Source organism: Culex quinquefasciatus, chromosome 1 (genome assembly GCF_015732765.1).
Source record: "Culex quinquefasciatus strain JHB chromosome 1, VPISU_Cqui_1.0_pri_paternal, whole genome shotgun sequence".
Classification (NCBI taxonomy): domain Eukaryota; kingdom Metazoa; phylum Arthropoda; class Insecta; order Diptera; family Culicidae; genus Culex; species Culex quinquefasciatus.
The window spans coordinates 117,090,284-117,106,171 of NC_051861.1; the positions used below are offsets into that span (position 1 = coordinate 117,090,284).

Genomic DNA, 15,888 nt, shown 5'->3' on the forward strand with positions numbered 1-15,888 from the left:
AAAAATTAAAATTTGTAATATGGGTATCAAACGAAACGAAATTTGTAGTGCATTTTCAAATTATTAGAGTCTTTTTTGAAAAATACTAAAATATTCACAAAATACCATATTTTTTCAAAAGTACTTAGATTTTCATAATTTGAAAAATGGGTATCAATTCAAGCGAAATTATGTATGATTTTCATAGTTTTTTTCAACCCTCTACAACCCAACCCCGCCTTTAGACGGGCTTCGATTTAAAAAATCGCCAAAAATCAATTTTTCAACCAAATTTTGATCTTTAAAAAGCATTGGAAAGAAGAACTCTTAAAATTTTAGAAAATTTATGGGTTGGAAGTTTTACTTGTTTTATATAACTATGCCAATGTTTTAAAAAATGTATTTTTTTTAGAGGTCAACTTTAGCAATGTTTTTTACCAACATTTCTTATATTTTAAATAAAAAGAAGTATGCAGTAATTTTTCTAGTGCCCCAGACTATGCGGCTACGCATTTGTTTACAATTTAAATGATAATGGTGCCATTTTATAGCAGAAAATTTGAAAAACATGCAAAAAATTGAAAAAGTTACTGTAAAAACATGAAAAAATTAGTTAGGCAAAATGTAATGATAAGAGGTGGTAGAGTAGGCCAAATACTACCAAAAACAAACATAAACTAAGCAAGATATTGAAATTATGAAAATTTGAGTACTTGCGATAAAATATGGTATTTTGTGAAAGTTTTAATATTTTCTAAAAAGACTAATAATTTGAAAATACATTATAAATTTCGCTTCGTTTGATATTACAAAATTTGAAAATTTTATTGTTTTCGAAAAATACGGTATTTTGTGAAAAATTAAGTTTTCAACCAAAAAAACTCTATTAAAGTGAAAAGCATATCAAATTTTGCTTAGTTTGATACCCATATTCCAAATTTAGAAATTTTGATTATTTTCGAAAAAATACGGTATTTTGTGAATTGGGTGGGCGATTTTAGAAAGATTTAAAAAATAAGTTATCGTCCATCATCGGCGATAAGATTATCGCCGATAAAATTTTCGAAATGACGATAACGATAATGATAGATTATTTTGTCGTTAACGACCTTGATACGTAGTGAAATCCATGCAAAAATTTACCTCATTTGACAACCATATGGTAAATCATAAACAATTGAGGTTTTCTCAACAGTATTTTCTGAAAATTTTGAAAAAAAAACTTAATAACAAAGTTATGAAAATCTATGCAAAACTTTGTTTGAATTAACTATTTTATTTCAAATATTTACAATACAAGTATTAACCTTGAAAAATCTTTGCAATGGTTTAAAAAAAAAGACGACTATTTTAGTAAAAAAACATGCATCAACTTATCAGAAATTCAAATCGTTAATTTCGCTTTTTATGATAGTCACAACGCAAAATTTACTTGAAAATTTAAAAAAAATACGGAAACTTCCATTTTTTCGTTGAAAAAAATGCAAAATTTGTTGCTTTGTTTGGCATTTGAAAAAAAAGAAAATACAATTATTTGAAAACAAAATGCAGTGTAAATAATAATGTAAATATTTGTGATTCCTTTAAAATTTCTAAATTTTCTAAAGTTGAATTTTTAAAGGAGGTATTAGACTATGACAATCAAACGAATTCGCACTTTTGACAGTTTTGACAGATTACCTTTTATGTTGATTTTCCTGCTTTTATTTGCAGAAACGTAAGCTAGCATTCATTTTGCTTTGTTTGCCATAGTCTAATACCTCCTCAACTAGACTTGAGGTGCATCCAAACATTACGTTACACGTTCGGTAATTGGAGGGAGCGGGAGGGGTGCTTCACAAGTACGGGTTTTGACTATTTTTTGAGCGGATTTTGAAGATTTTATGAGTGTGTTGAAATTTTTATTACGTATTTTTTGAATGATCCCTAGAACAGATTTTAAATCCTTTAAAAGATTTGATTGAGTAATGTTGCTCTGTAACTATTTTTTGGGGATTATCTAAAACGATACAAATCTTAAACAAGCAAAACAGTGTAAATGGGCCAATGCAAGTTTTTAAACGAAGAGTGTATAAAAAAAATCATTTTTATTCAAACACGACAAATACTTGAAAAAAAAATTAAATTATTTTCAAATGTTTTAAAACTAAAAATTGACTCTAATCTAGTACGTCGTTGCAAATTTTTAAAACTGACATTTCTTCCCCATCTTCTTATTTCTCCCTCTCCCCAGGAGCGGCCCGAACAGCGCGGACCTCGTTGGCCCCGAGCTACAACGGCCAGTCGTCGGACCAGTCAGAGAACATTCCCCCGCAGAAGGCTAAACAGGCAAAGGTAGGTTCTCCCCGTCAGATCTTGAACTCTCTAGGATGTTGAACTTGAACTCGTTTTTTTTTTCAGGCACAACCCATCACCAGGATGTCGATGACGGCGGCGGTCCCGGCGACGGCGCCCGCACCCTCCCAGATCGCGCAACCGGTCAACTCGGTGGCGGCGGCGGCCCTCGGCCAGGCCGGTTCGAACCCGCGTCGGTCGTACGTCGTGAAGGAGGTGGAACGGCTCAAGGAGAACCGGGAGAAGCGGCGCGCCAAGCAAGCGGTCATCCGCGAGGAGAAGAACGCCCTCATGAACATGGACCCGGGCAACCCGAACTGGGAGCTGTCGGCGATGATCCGCGAGTACCAGAGCCAGATCGACTTCCGGCCGCTGCTGGACGGGCAGGCCATCGAGGACCACCAGATAACGGTGTGCGTGCGCAAGCGGCCACTCAGCAGGAAGGAGGTCATGCGGAAGGAGCTGGACGTGATCTGCGTGCCGACCAAGGACACGCTGATCGTGCACGAGCCCAAAACGAAGGTGGATTTGACCAAGTTCCTGGAGAACCACAACTTCCGGTTCGATTACGCGTTCGACGACAGCTGCGGCAACGAGCTCGTCTACAAGTACACGGCCAAACCGCTGGTGCAGACGATCTTCGAGGGGGGGATGGCGACGTGCTTCGCGTACGGCCAGACCGGCTCCGGCAAGACGCACACGATGGGCGGCGACTTCAACGGCAAGGTGCAGGACTGCAAGAACGGAATCTACGCGATGGCCGCCAAGGACGTGTTTGCGTATCTGCACAGCGCCAAGTACAACCACCTGCAGCTGGTCGTGTCGGCGAGCTTCTTCGAGATCTACAGCGGAAAGGTAAGACTATCTTGGTTCTTGAAGGTATATCTACTTGACACGATTTCTTACTCCCCAGGTATTCGATCTCCTCTCGGACAAGCAGAAGCTGCGCGTCCTCGAGGACGGCAAACAGCAGGTGCAGGTCGTCGGGCTGACGGAGAAGGTCGTGGACTCGGTCGAGGAGGTGCTGGGCATCATCAACCACGGCAACAGTACGCGCACGTCCGGCCAGACCTCCGCCAACGCCAACTCGTCCCGGTCACACGCCGTCTTTCAGATCGTGGTGCGGCCCAAGGGCTCGACCAAGATCCACGGCAAGTTCTCGTTCATCGATCTGGCCGGTAACGAGCGGGGCGCGGACACGTCCTCCGCGAACCGCCAAACCCGGATGGAGGGCGCCGAAATCAACAAGTCACTGCTCGCGCTCAAGGAGTGCATCCGGGCGCTCGGCAAGCAGAACGCCCATCTGCCGTTCCGCGTCAGCAAGCTCACCCAGGTCCTGCGGGACTCGTTCATCGGCGAGAAGAGCAAGACCTGCATGATTGCGATGATCTCGCCCGGGCTGAGCTCGTGCGAGCACACGCTCAACACGCTGCGGTACGCGAACCGCGTCAAGGAACTGGTGGCCATTGATCCGTCGGAGCGGTCGGACGACGTCGAACCGATGGAGAGCGACGAGCCCAAGAACGGCGGCGGCGGCGGCCTCAACGAGAACGATCTGGCGCAGCTGCGGTCGCTGAATGTGAGTTGAATCCAAACTTTCCCTCTTCAACTTGTAATTCAACAATTCTTAAACTCCACTTAGGAACACGACATGTCGGTCGAGCTGTACAACCAGCACGCGGCCATCTCGGACCTGCAGCAGACGGAGGAGGAGGTCGTTGACCACCACCAGAAGGTGAACGAGTTCCTGATGAAGTTCCTGCCCGAGTCGCGCGAGCTCTACAAGCAGACCAACTTTGTCGACTACGACCAGGATGGTGAGTATCTAGACTTTCGGCTAAAGGGGTAGTCGGTGTGCCTTCAAAGCTTTGATGTTGCGGCCAGGACTGATTTAAAAAAAAACTACACCTTTAAGTTTAAAAAAATCGTCGACGTGCCTACCGAGCTGAGTGAATAGAAGTATTTTTTTTATCCGTCGACGTGCCTTCCGAACTTGAATACTATGGAAAGAAAGTCGTGTTGGCACCAATTACTATTTTTTTACATGGCTATCGATCGGTTCCTTTTTTTCTGAATTTTTATTTACGTTTTTTTTTAATTTTCAAAATATTAGAGCCTTAGAATTTTAGAATCTAGAATTTGAGAAGCTGTAGAATTTTACAATTGTACAATTTTAGCAAAATTTCAACAATTTTAACAATTTTATGAATTTTAACAATTTTTAGAATTTTAAGAATTTTAAGAATTTTAAGAAATTTAAAAACTCTAAGAATTCTAAAATTTTTAAATATTTTTTTTTTAATTTTATCAATTTTTACAATTTCAACAATTTTAACAAAATTTCAACAATTTTAACAATTTTAAGAATTTTATTTTTTTAGTTTTCAAGCTTTTTAATTAGAACGTTAGAATTTTAGAATCTAGAATTTCAACAATTTTAACAAAATTTCAATAATTTTAACAATTTTATGAATTTTAAAAATTTTATGAATATTAACAATTTTATGAATTTTAACAATTTTATGAATTTTAACAATTTTAAGAACTTTAGCAATTTAAGCAAAATTTCAACAATTTTGAGAACTTTAAGAATTTTAAGAATTTTAAGAATTTTAAGAATTTTAAGAATTTTAAGAATTTTAAGAATTTTAAGAATTTTAAGAATTTTAAGAATTTTAAGAATTTTAAGAATTTTAAGAATTTTAAGAATTTTAAGAATTTTAAGAATTTTAAGAATTTTAAGAATTTTAAGAATTTTAAGAATTTTAAGAATTTTAAGAATTTTAAGAATTTTAAGAATTTTAAGAATTTTAAGAATTTTAAGAATTTTAAGAATTTTAAGAATTTTAAGAATTTTAAGAATTTTAAGAATTTTAAGAATTTTAAGAATTTTAAGAATTTTAAGAATTTTAAGAATTTTAAGAATTTTAAGAATTTTAAAAATTTTAAGAATTTTAAGAATTTTAAGAATTTTAAGAATTTTAAGAATTTTAAGAATTTTAAGAATTTTAAAAACTCTAAGAATTCTAAAATATTTTTTTTTTAATTTTATCAATTTTTACAATTTTAACAATTTTAACAAAATTTCAACAATTTTAACAATTTTAAGAATTTTATTTTTTTAGTTTTCAAGCTTTTTAATTAGAACGTTAGAATTTTAGAATCTAGAATTTCAACAATTTTAACAAAATTTCAATAATTTTAACAATTTTATGAATTTTAAAAATTTTATGAATATTAACAATTTTATGAATTTTAACAATTTTATGAATTTTAACAATTTTATGAATTTTAACAATTTTATGAATTTTAACAATTTTATGAATTTTAACAATTTTATGAATTTTAACAATTTTAAGAACTTTAGCAATTTAAGCAAAATTTCAACAATTTTGAGAACTTAAAGAATTTTAAGAATTTTAAGAATTTTAAGAATTTTAAGAATTTTAAGAATTTTAAGAATTTTAAGAATTTTAAGAATTTTAAGAATTTTAAGAATTTTAAGAATTTTAAGAATTTTAAGAATTTTAAGAATTTTAAGAATTTTAAGAATTTTAAGAATTTTAAGAATTTTAAGAATTTTAAGAATTTTAAGAATTTTAAGAATTTTAAGAATTTTAAGAATTTTAAGAATTTTAAGAATTTTAAGAATTTTAAGAATTTTAAGAATTTTAAGAATTTTAAGAATTTTAAAAATTTTAAGAATTTTAAGAATTTTAAGAATTTTAAGAATTTTAAGAATTTTAAGAATTTTAAGAATTTTAAGAATTTTAAGAATTTTAAGAATTTTAAGAATTTTAAGAATTTTAAGAATTTTAAGAATTTTAAGAATTTTAAGAATTTTAAGAATTTTAAGAATTTTAAGAATTTTAAGAATTTTAAGAATTTTAAGAATTTTAAGAATTTTAAGAATTTTAAGAATTTTAAGAATTTTGAGAATTTTAAGAATTTTAAGAATTTTAAGAATTTTAAGAATTTTAAGAATTTTAAGAATTTTAGAAATTTTAAGAATTTTAAGAATTTTAAGAATTTTAAGAATTTTAAGAATTTTAAGAATTTTAAGAATTTTAAGAATTTTAAGAATTTTAAGAATTTTAAGAATTTTAAGAATTTTAAGAATTTTAAGAATTTTAAGAATTTTAAGAATTTTAAGAATTTTAAGAATTTTAAGAATTTTAAGAATTTTAAGAATTTTAAGAATTTTAAGAATTTTAAGAATTTTAAGAATTTTAAGAATTTTAAGAATTTTAAGAATTTTAAGAATTTTAAGAATTTTAAGAATTTTAAGAATTTTAAGAATTTTAAGAATTTTAAGAATTTTAAGAATTTTAAGAATTTTAAGAATTTTAAGAATTTTAAGAATTTTAAGAATTTTAAGAATTTTAAGAATTTTAAGAATTTTAAGAATTTTAAGAATTTTAAGAATTTTAAGAATTTTATAAATTTTATAAATTTTAAGAATTTTAAAAATTTTAAGAATTTTAAGAATTTTAAGAATTTTAAGAATTTTAAGAATTTTAAGAATTTTAAGAATTTTAAGAATTTTAAGAATTTTAAGAATTTTAAGAATTTTAAGAATTTTAAGAATTTTAAGAATTTTAAGAATTTTAAGAATTTTAAGAATTTTAAGAATTTTAAGAATTTTAAGAATTTTAAGAATTTTAAGAATTTTAAGAATTTTAAGAAATTTAAGAATTTTAAGAATTTTAAGAATTTTAAGAATTTTAAGAATTTTAAGAATTTTAAGAATTTTAAGAATTTTAAGAATTTTAAGAATTTTAAGAATTTTAAGAATTTTAAGAATTTTAAGAATTTTAAGAATTTTAAGAATTTTAAGAATTTTAAGAATTTTAAGAATTTTAAGAATTTTAAGAATTTTAAGAATTTTAAGAATTTTAAGAATTTTAAGAATTTTAAGAATTTTAAGAAATTTTAGAATTTATAGAATTTTTAGATTTTTTAGAATTTTTAGAATTTTTAGAATTTTTAGAATTTTTAGAATTTTTAGAATTTTTAAAATTTTTAGAATTTGTAGAATTTTTAGAATTTTCAGAATTTTTAGAATTTTTAGAATTTTTAGAATTTTAAAATTTTAAATTTTAGAATTTTTAGAATTTTTAGAATTTTAGAATTTTTAGAATTTTTAAAATTTTTAAAATTTTTAGAATTTTTAGAATTTTTAGAATTTTTAGAATTTTTAGAATTTTCGAATTTTTAGAATTTTTAGAATTTTTAGAATTTTTAGAAGTTTAAGAAGTTTAAGAATTTTTAGAATTTTTAGAATTTTTAGAATTTTTAGAATTTTAAGAATTTTAAGAATTTTAGGAATTTTCAGAATTGTAAAGATATATAAATTTTATTTTGAAAAATTTAAGAATTTCTAAAAATCTTAAGATAAAATTTAGAATTTTAGCATTTTTTTATAATTTTTGTAAATTATTTAGGAAATAAAAAGTTTTGAGAGCATTCGAGAATTGAAGAGTTTTTGATTTTTCTAAAATTTGCAATTTCAAAAAGTAAATTATTATCAAACATTTTTTATTTAGTGTATAAATCGACGACGTGCCTAACGAGCGGCAATTAATTTGAAACTTTCCAATGACTTTTGAAACACCCGACGATGTGCCTTCCGAGCTAGGATGCTAAGAAAAACGAATATGCTCATCTTTGAAATCTTTTTACTGATTTTTCAAAGACTCGTCGAGGTGCCTTCCAAGAAAAGATGCTATAAAAAGGACTGTAACTAAATTGTTGTTTTACAGCGGAAGCTCACGAAAGCGCAAATCAAGTCGAGTCTGAACGCGACAAAACATTTGAGCTGATTCAAGATTTGAACGAAGAAGCCGGTGACGAACCCGAAGACGAAACAAATTGCTAATATTTATTGATTTTTTTTGTAATAGGCTGTTCAGTTGTCTTTTTATTTCTTGAATGAAAATATATTGTACTTTAAATTTGAAATCGAATTTTCGTATTTTTTTTTTCTCTCTCCCTCTCTCATTAATAGCATACTGCAAGCGCGGCGAGGAGCTGTTCACCCAGCTGGCGGAGATTGCGACCACCTGTAAGGACCTGATGTCGGAGTTCCGGGCCAAGCTCGCCAAGGAGGAGATGCTGTCGCACAAAATCAACCCCGAGCGAAAGTATAAATAAGAGCGATAGAGAGAGCGAGCGAGGTTAGTTGTGTTTGTGTTTGGAAAAATGAGAGAGCGGCGCGAGAGCGATCCTCTCCGATGAGAATACGAAAGTTTATCTGAGACACAGAACTCACTCACACATATAAATTTGCGAGAGAGAGAGAAAAATTGCAAAGAGAAGGATATTTATTTATTTAACTGCGCTTTGTATCTCCCAGACTCTGTTTCTTTTTAGTTTGTTTTGGTTTTGTTTACCCACTAATGCGTCACACGTACCAACCTTAAAAGAACTCACTCACACACTCAAAAAAAATCGCGTTCGTTGAGGGCGTGTAGTTGTATCTTTAACGATATTAACTCATTAAATTATGTATAATTTTACCGTAATATAGATAGTGTACAGCTGATCTGCCGAAGCGAAGACCGATTCCCTCGAAACATTCTGAGTTCAGAGTTCATTCCTTGTTTGTGTGAATCTTGTCCGAGTTGAGAGAGAGAGAGCCAAATCGAATAAACAAAAAAGTCAGAGAGCGAACAACTTGTACTAACTGTGTTAAGACGTAAACTATTTTATCTCTCTACTAGTTCGATGCAAAAAAAAAGAAATTTGTCATTAATTTTGCATCGAAACCCCTTCGTTTAATTTTAACGCAGTTAATTTAAAAAGAGAAAAAAGTGTTTTATTCTCAGGCTCAGCATTTTTTCCTCCCCGGAGATAGAGAGCAGTGGAAAGACTCTCTCCGTCAGAGTTGCACTTTTGTACTTTTCTCTATGGCGCTCTCGCTCTCTTAGCAGCGCAAGTTGCGAGAGCAAAGGGAAAATAAAGAGCATGTGCTCAAGGTGGTATTCCACTGTGTTAATTTTAGAATTTTAGAATTTTAGAATTTTAGAATTTTAGAATTTTAGAATTTTAGAATTTTAGAATTTTAGAATTTTAGAATTTTAGAATTTTAGAATTTTAGAATTTTAGAATTTTAGAATTTTAGAATTTTAGAATTTTAGAATTTTCGAATTTTAGAATTTTAGAATTTTAGAATTTCAGAATTTTAGAATTTTAGAATTTTAGAATTTTAGAATTTTAGAATTTTAGAATTTTAGAATTTTAGAATTTTAGAATTTTAGAATTTTAGAATTTTAGAATTTTAGAATTTTAGAATTTTAGAATTTTAGAATTTTAGAATTTTAGAATTTTAGAATTTTAGAATTTTAGAATTTTACTTTTTTGGAAAAAATATTTCTTTTGAAGATAAAGCGAGAGTTTGCAGCAGTGAAATACCACCTTGATAGTAAAACAATAATTCAAAAATGCAATTCTGTCGGAGAGAGACAAAAAATAAACAGACGGGAATTGCTTCACTGCGTGAAATCATTTGAAAACTTCTCACTAATGTTAACTAATGGAAGCCATCCTCTGAACAAAAGAAAAACTCTTAGAAGGTTTTGCGAGTAGTTTGTAAAATAAGCTTACACCAAGAAGAAGAAGCCGATGAAGACTGTGTGCGTTTTTGCTGAAAACAAAAGTGGTGCAAACACAGTTGATTTAAAAAAAAAGTGGAGTTTTGTACACAAACTGAGTGAGTAAGGAAAGAACGGAAAAAGCATGAAAAAGGTTTATACAGAAAGTTAAAACATAAAATTAATGACTACTATTCTCTAATAATTGAAAAAAAAATAACAAAAGAGAGAGAGAGAAAGAAAACGAGTGTAGATAGGAAAACTGGGCTTAAAAAGGTAAAAACAAAATGGCAAACAAAAGACGAAACTAAACAAGCAAACAAACAAACTAGAGACAGGTGAAAACATTAACCAACTATATATCTTATGCATATATATAAAGTTAGAGTGCTAATACGAAGGCGTGACCAAGGCGTTTACGAGTCTGAGTGTGAGAACTGATCACGAAAGAATGAGAAAGAGCCAGAAAATTGCAGATTTTTTTTAAAAACGTAAATGTGTCTTTTGGAGTGAAGAACAAAAAACGAAAAGCTTGGCAGTGGCGTCCAGTTTGATTTGCGCGTTAGTTATTTACGTTTACGTTTTTGTCAACACTAGAAAAAAAAATGGAAACAAAAGCACACAGATAACGGATAAGCAAACAAATAAAAATAAATAATACAAACACAACAAACTCACAAACAAAAAAAGAAATCTAGCCCTCGAGCGCGCGTTGCGCGCTCATTGTTGAACAGAAGTTATAACAGAACACAACCAGACAGGTACACTCACACAGAAGAGTACAGTTTCTCACAGTTATTAAACCTAAAACAAAAACAAGAGTATGGTAATTATAAAATTAACCGCTTTGATTTTTCTATTTACGAATACAATGTTTTTTTTTTACTTATCTCAAAATGATAACAATCAAAATTAACGAAGAAACTCGAATCGCTTGACCAAAAATGCGCACCATTTTGTTATTTTTGCTGTAGGACGGTAATATCACGGCCATTTTGGTAGCTAAACTCATCACAGCTAGTTAAATTCACCACAGTTTAGGTTTGAAACTTGACAGTTGCTTGAGAGCGTTCTTTTATCACGTAACGCCAAAAAAATGGAGAATACAAACAATGGAACAAATACTTAAAAATAAAAAAAAAATGGATCGTAACATGACCTTCGACTCACGCCACCGCGTAAAAAGAGGTTTACTGCCCATGTTCGCATAATGTTTGTCCCATTCATAACGCTACGTGTTAAGTTTTCGCGCAAAAACTGAATTTCCTCCTGATTTCTAGAACAAAGTACTGGATGTTATAGGCTTTTCTGAAAGAGCACAAGATTTTGAAACAAACTGCATCAATAACTCAAAAGTGATGAAAATCATATGGGACATTTATGCGATCAGTGGCAGTTTATCTGTAGTTTCATGATGGAATGAAAAAAAGTAACCTAGAAGGAGTACCGGCATTTTTTTTTTTGTTAAATTTTTTTTAAATACTAAATTTTCGGAAAAAAATTGTGCGTTTCTTGGAATTTTGTATTTATTTTTTAGTTTTGAACTGTAAAAAAATTCAAACAAATTTTCAAAATCTTTATATGTCTCTCTAATTTTTAATTTTTTTCAATTCTTGAATATTCTAAGTTCAAGAAATTTTGGATTTTTTTAAATTTATTATTTAATTTTTTTAAACTTTAAATTTTTTTTTAAAACCTGAAATTTACCTGTAAATTTTTATTTTTTTCTATTCTTGATTTTTTATGATTCTAGAAATGTAGAAAAAAAAACAACTTGTGGCAAATGGGCAGTATTTATGATTGCTGAGAGTCGCAGGACTCTCGCCCTTTGCTATTAGTAAGTATCCAGCAAAGCAAAGGGTATAGCATGCATTTGATACTGTCAACTCCCATTCGGCTGTGTTCTCGTCGCTGTCATGTTGTAAACTGGAGCCGAGGGAGGTCCTGTTGTGAATTCTAGTTGGAGGTGGTCCGAAGATCATTGAAGAAGGTAGAATTCGCCATCACCCAAGACACGAAGGCACGAAGGATAGACCATGTCTTGGGGGGTGAAAGGATGATAGGATTTAGTGATAATACCACAATTTTAATATTTGTCTTTCTCTCTTATTTCAGAGGATGCCTGGTCTGTGTTCTAAGTGTTGCAGAAGCCTTCCGCTCTACACAATGGAGCCTTCCTTCTATCATTTCCTGTATTTTGAAAAAGGTGATGCGCCGAATATGGACATATAGTTTATCACACTTACTCCATACGGTGTGAACGTGAAATGCTGTATGTTTGCAATTGGTGCATTGGCTATTTTCAAAAAACAAGCTAGATTTTTCCTTTTATTTTAAGATAAAATTTAGTAAAATCTATCCATCTATTTATTTTGCTATTGCTATAACTTGTGCCTTACCTCACAAACTTTAACTACTCTATTCTTCAATCTTGGAATACATTACTGTAGAAATGTAACTGCTGAAAAAATTGGTAAGAAATTTGGGCATAACTGTTATTAATATGATTAAAGGTACGTTCAATCTGTTTAATTATATATATATTAACTATTCTAGTTTGCTTGTCCTGTCCCATATTTCACAACTTCAGTTGTTTTCTTGTAAACTTCTCGTTACAAGTTGGTAGTTCTGTCTAGTTGCAAAATAAGGTTTCTTTATTCTTTCTTTCTGTGTTAGTCTGTTATTCAATTTTCGATTTTATTTTACATTGTACTTATCCCATTTTTTCTCTTTTTCTCTTTCATGTACCTTGCGAGCATACGATGACCGAAAAAGTCATTGTATAAGCCAACACACGTGTATTTTTCACAAAGCCGCGAAACAGAACAAGTATTTTTATAAGTGCGTGAATAACAATCGGTCGTTGAAGCTCAAAAAAAAATGTGAACAATATCGCGCCGTGGTTTAGTGATAATAAGGCGAAGAAAGTAGACGACGATTCCGCATGAAGAATATAGCGGAAATTATGTGTTAATTGCACAATGGATGAAGGTTTGAAGTTGACACTATCAAAAGGGAATGGTAAGATGCAATAGTAATATTGCTAGGTTTGATAGTGTCAAAAGGTAAGATCAAGGAATAAGGATTATATGAAACTATATTGTCATAATTATTGTATTCACTGAAATATCTATCCGCTTTCTACCCCCAATGTGTCCTGCACTGGGGGTGCCTGGGGTAACTTCGAGTTGACCTGGGCCGCCCGAGGAATTATGTCGTAGGTGGTTCGTGTACTTCTCACTCACCTCTCCTCGCGGCAAGGTTTTCCGTAGGTCTACACTCGAACATGCAACATGGGACAGCATGAATCTTCAGCTGAAGCCGGACGAATGTATTCCGAAATTACAGAATTACAGAATTACAGAAATGTAGAAAAAAAAACAACTTAAAATTCGTCAAATTACAAAAAAAAAAAACTTTTGAATTTTTTACCTTCTTAAAATTTTAAATTTTGAGAGAGGACTCAATTCTTTCATTTTATGATTCTTGAAATATTAAAAAACAGCTTAAAAATCGTCTAATTATAACAAAAAACTCTTTGGATATTTTACCTTCTTAAAATTTTAAATTTGGAAATAAGAACTAAATTCTCTCATTTGATTGATGCAATTGTTAAATTCTTCATTTTCTTTCAACTCTTTTAATTCTTTTTTTCATTTAAGGGTGCACAGCAACGAAGGAAGTTGTTGTCTTCTTATTCCGAAATTGTCAAATTTACGGACCCAATCCTGCAACAACGGGATTGTTAAATTAGTCAAACTTTGTTGTAAATTACTTTGTGGACAGTACTTTAGGGGATGAATAAAAAAATATTTCGATAGCACCCGTAGTTTTTAAGATAATAATATATCTGTAACAGAAATCTGGGTGCAAAAGCTCTGGTTGATGTGCACCGTTAACGGTACACATCAACCATAGCTTTTGCACCTAGAATTCTGTTACAGAAATTTTAGTATCTTCAAAAATGCGGGAACTATCGATATATTTTTTTATTCATCCTCTAAATTACTGTCTTCGTAGTTATTTACAACAAAGTTTGACTATTTTTACAATCAGATTCTTGCAGGATTGGGTCCGTAAGTTTGACAATTTTGGAATAAGAAGACAACAACTTCCTTGGTTGCTGTGCACCCTTAAACCCTTTTTAAACTGCTTAAATTATTGTTTCTTAATCATTGAATTGCTCAATTTCTGTAATTTTCATGTAATCCTTGGAATTCTACGAAATCGTTTTTTTTTAATAAAATGATTTAAAAACTTCAATAAATTTAAATTCTTTCAATTCTTCAAATTCTTCAAAATATCCAAATTTTTATTCCTTATTATTTCAAATTCATTGGGTTCTTTAAAATCTTTGAATTCTTTAAGCTCTAAGCATTCTTGAAATAATTATTCTTCAAAATCTTTTAATTCTGAATTTTCAATTGCCGTCATAAAAAAACATCAAATCAAATCTTTTAATTCTGTAATTTTAATTAAATCCTACTCGTGTTTATTTACGAAATTTAAAATTCATTAAATGTATTAAATGTATCACTTCAAAATATTGTAAATTCTTTTTATTGTTATCGCATAAGTTTTTCTTACAGAAAATTTAAATTCTTTGATTCTGTTAATAATTTAAATTCATATTCTTTTTAAATTTATTATGCTGTAATTTTTTTCGTTCTTAAATCTCTATGAATTCTTTTGAATTCTTGAAATTCATTAAATCCATAATATCTTTCTTTTTTTTCAGAAATTTAAGATTCTTATAACTTTTTTTTTAATCTTTTCAATTCCCTAAATTCTTTCAATCCTAGACTATTTTTATTAGGTCCTATAAACAAATGTAAACTTTAAGTGTATTCCGCTTGCATAAGGTGTGAGGGGGATACATACAATGTTTGCATTTATTTAAATATAAGCCCTCATAAAAAAAAGTTTAGAATTTTCCAATTTCTTTGAATTCGAATTTGCTAAATCATTATCCCTGGGCATGAGTAGAGATCTCAACGCCGTTAGCAATGTTGGCTTAAAAATAAAATTCATTGGATAATATCACGCTCCCCCCAAGCCAACATTTTTGCCATGCGAAGCGGGCCTCTAACACTGTGTCTAGGTAACACCTAGCTAGGAGCGATCAGTGGACAAACACAAGAGGTGATCTCAGGGTCGATTAGGAGTTCATGAAGCAAATTAGTCGTCTCCCACCCCTTTTAAATTGAAAAATGAACTCTGAAACCAGCGTCTACTCACAACAACAGAAACCGAGGCCTCTTCTAGGCATTGTAGGGTCTAAATTACTGTTTGCCATACAATTTTGAAAGCAATGGTTAGAGTATTAAGAATTAATTATTTTCAACATTACAATATTTATCTGTTTGTTATCTCCACATAACTTTATATAACAGGTTTTAAAAAAATACTTCCTGTTGTTACCTAAGCATTTTACTTGTTCAACAGACAATTTAGAAATGTTAGGTGTTAAGCGGAATTAAGCTAGACCATTCAGAAATTTAGAAGTGCATTTAGGTTTAGGCACACTTATTTTGACCATGAGCTTCAGTTTTATTTTTATTATTATTTATAGAAGATTTGTAGGGTTTATTCTTCCTAATGAGTTCATCGTTCCTAAGAAATTAGGAGAAAAAAGATACTGCCGCCACCTTTGTTTAATATTTGCAGGTACCCAGCCTCATCAGCGGAGCTGGTCAAAGGATGACCAGGTCAAACTCGTTACCGACATCTACTGGCGAAGGTGATCTAGGACATCTGACGGCGGTTGCGGGGTCGTCCTCTTAAAAGCTAAGTAACAAATCATTAAGGTAATCGTATTACAGGCCTATTATGGTCATGTTGAATACGATTAACTACAACACTAACCATTTAAACTTTCAGCAAACAAGACTTATGACGGACGTGACAAGACGAGGGCCTGTTAAGCTGTTAAACATTGTTTTCTGTTGTTTTCTTTGCTTCTGGGAATTAATTACTTTCGTTG

At 31.2% G+C, this 15,888-nt stretch overlaps 1 protein-coding gene across 1 annotated transcript; it reads left to right on the forward strand.

Annotated features, from left to right (window-relative positions):
- The first annotated feature begins 2,017 nt into the window (after positions 1–2,017).
- LOC6049473 (kinesin-like protein Klp10A) lies at positions 2,018–9,078 on the forward strand. The gene is made up of 6 exons (XM_038266511.1): positions 2,018–2,031; positions 2,148–2,313; positions 2,380–3,168; positions 3,227–3,892; positions 3,956–4,130; positions 8,321–9,078. Exons 1-6 carry the CDS (start codon positions 2,018–2,020, stop codon positions 8,464–8,466), a joined length of 1,956 nt encoding a protein of 651 aa, XP_038122439.1. The 3' UTR covers positions 8,467–9,078.
- Positions 9,079–15,888: the final 6,810 nt, after the last annotated feature.

Coding starts and splice junctions, on each gene's coding strand:
- LOC6049473 (XM_038266511.1), top strand. Junction 3,169..3,226: donor TCGAGATCTACAGCGGAAAG/GTAAGACTATCT, acceptor CTTACTCCCCAG/GTATTCGATCTCCTCTCGGA. Junction 4,131..8,320: donor TGTCGACTACGACCAGGATG/GTGAGTATCTAG, acceptor TCTCATTAATAG/CATACTGCAAGCGCGGCGAG.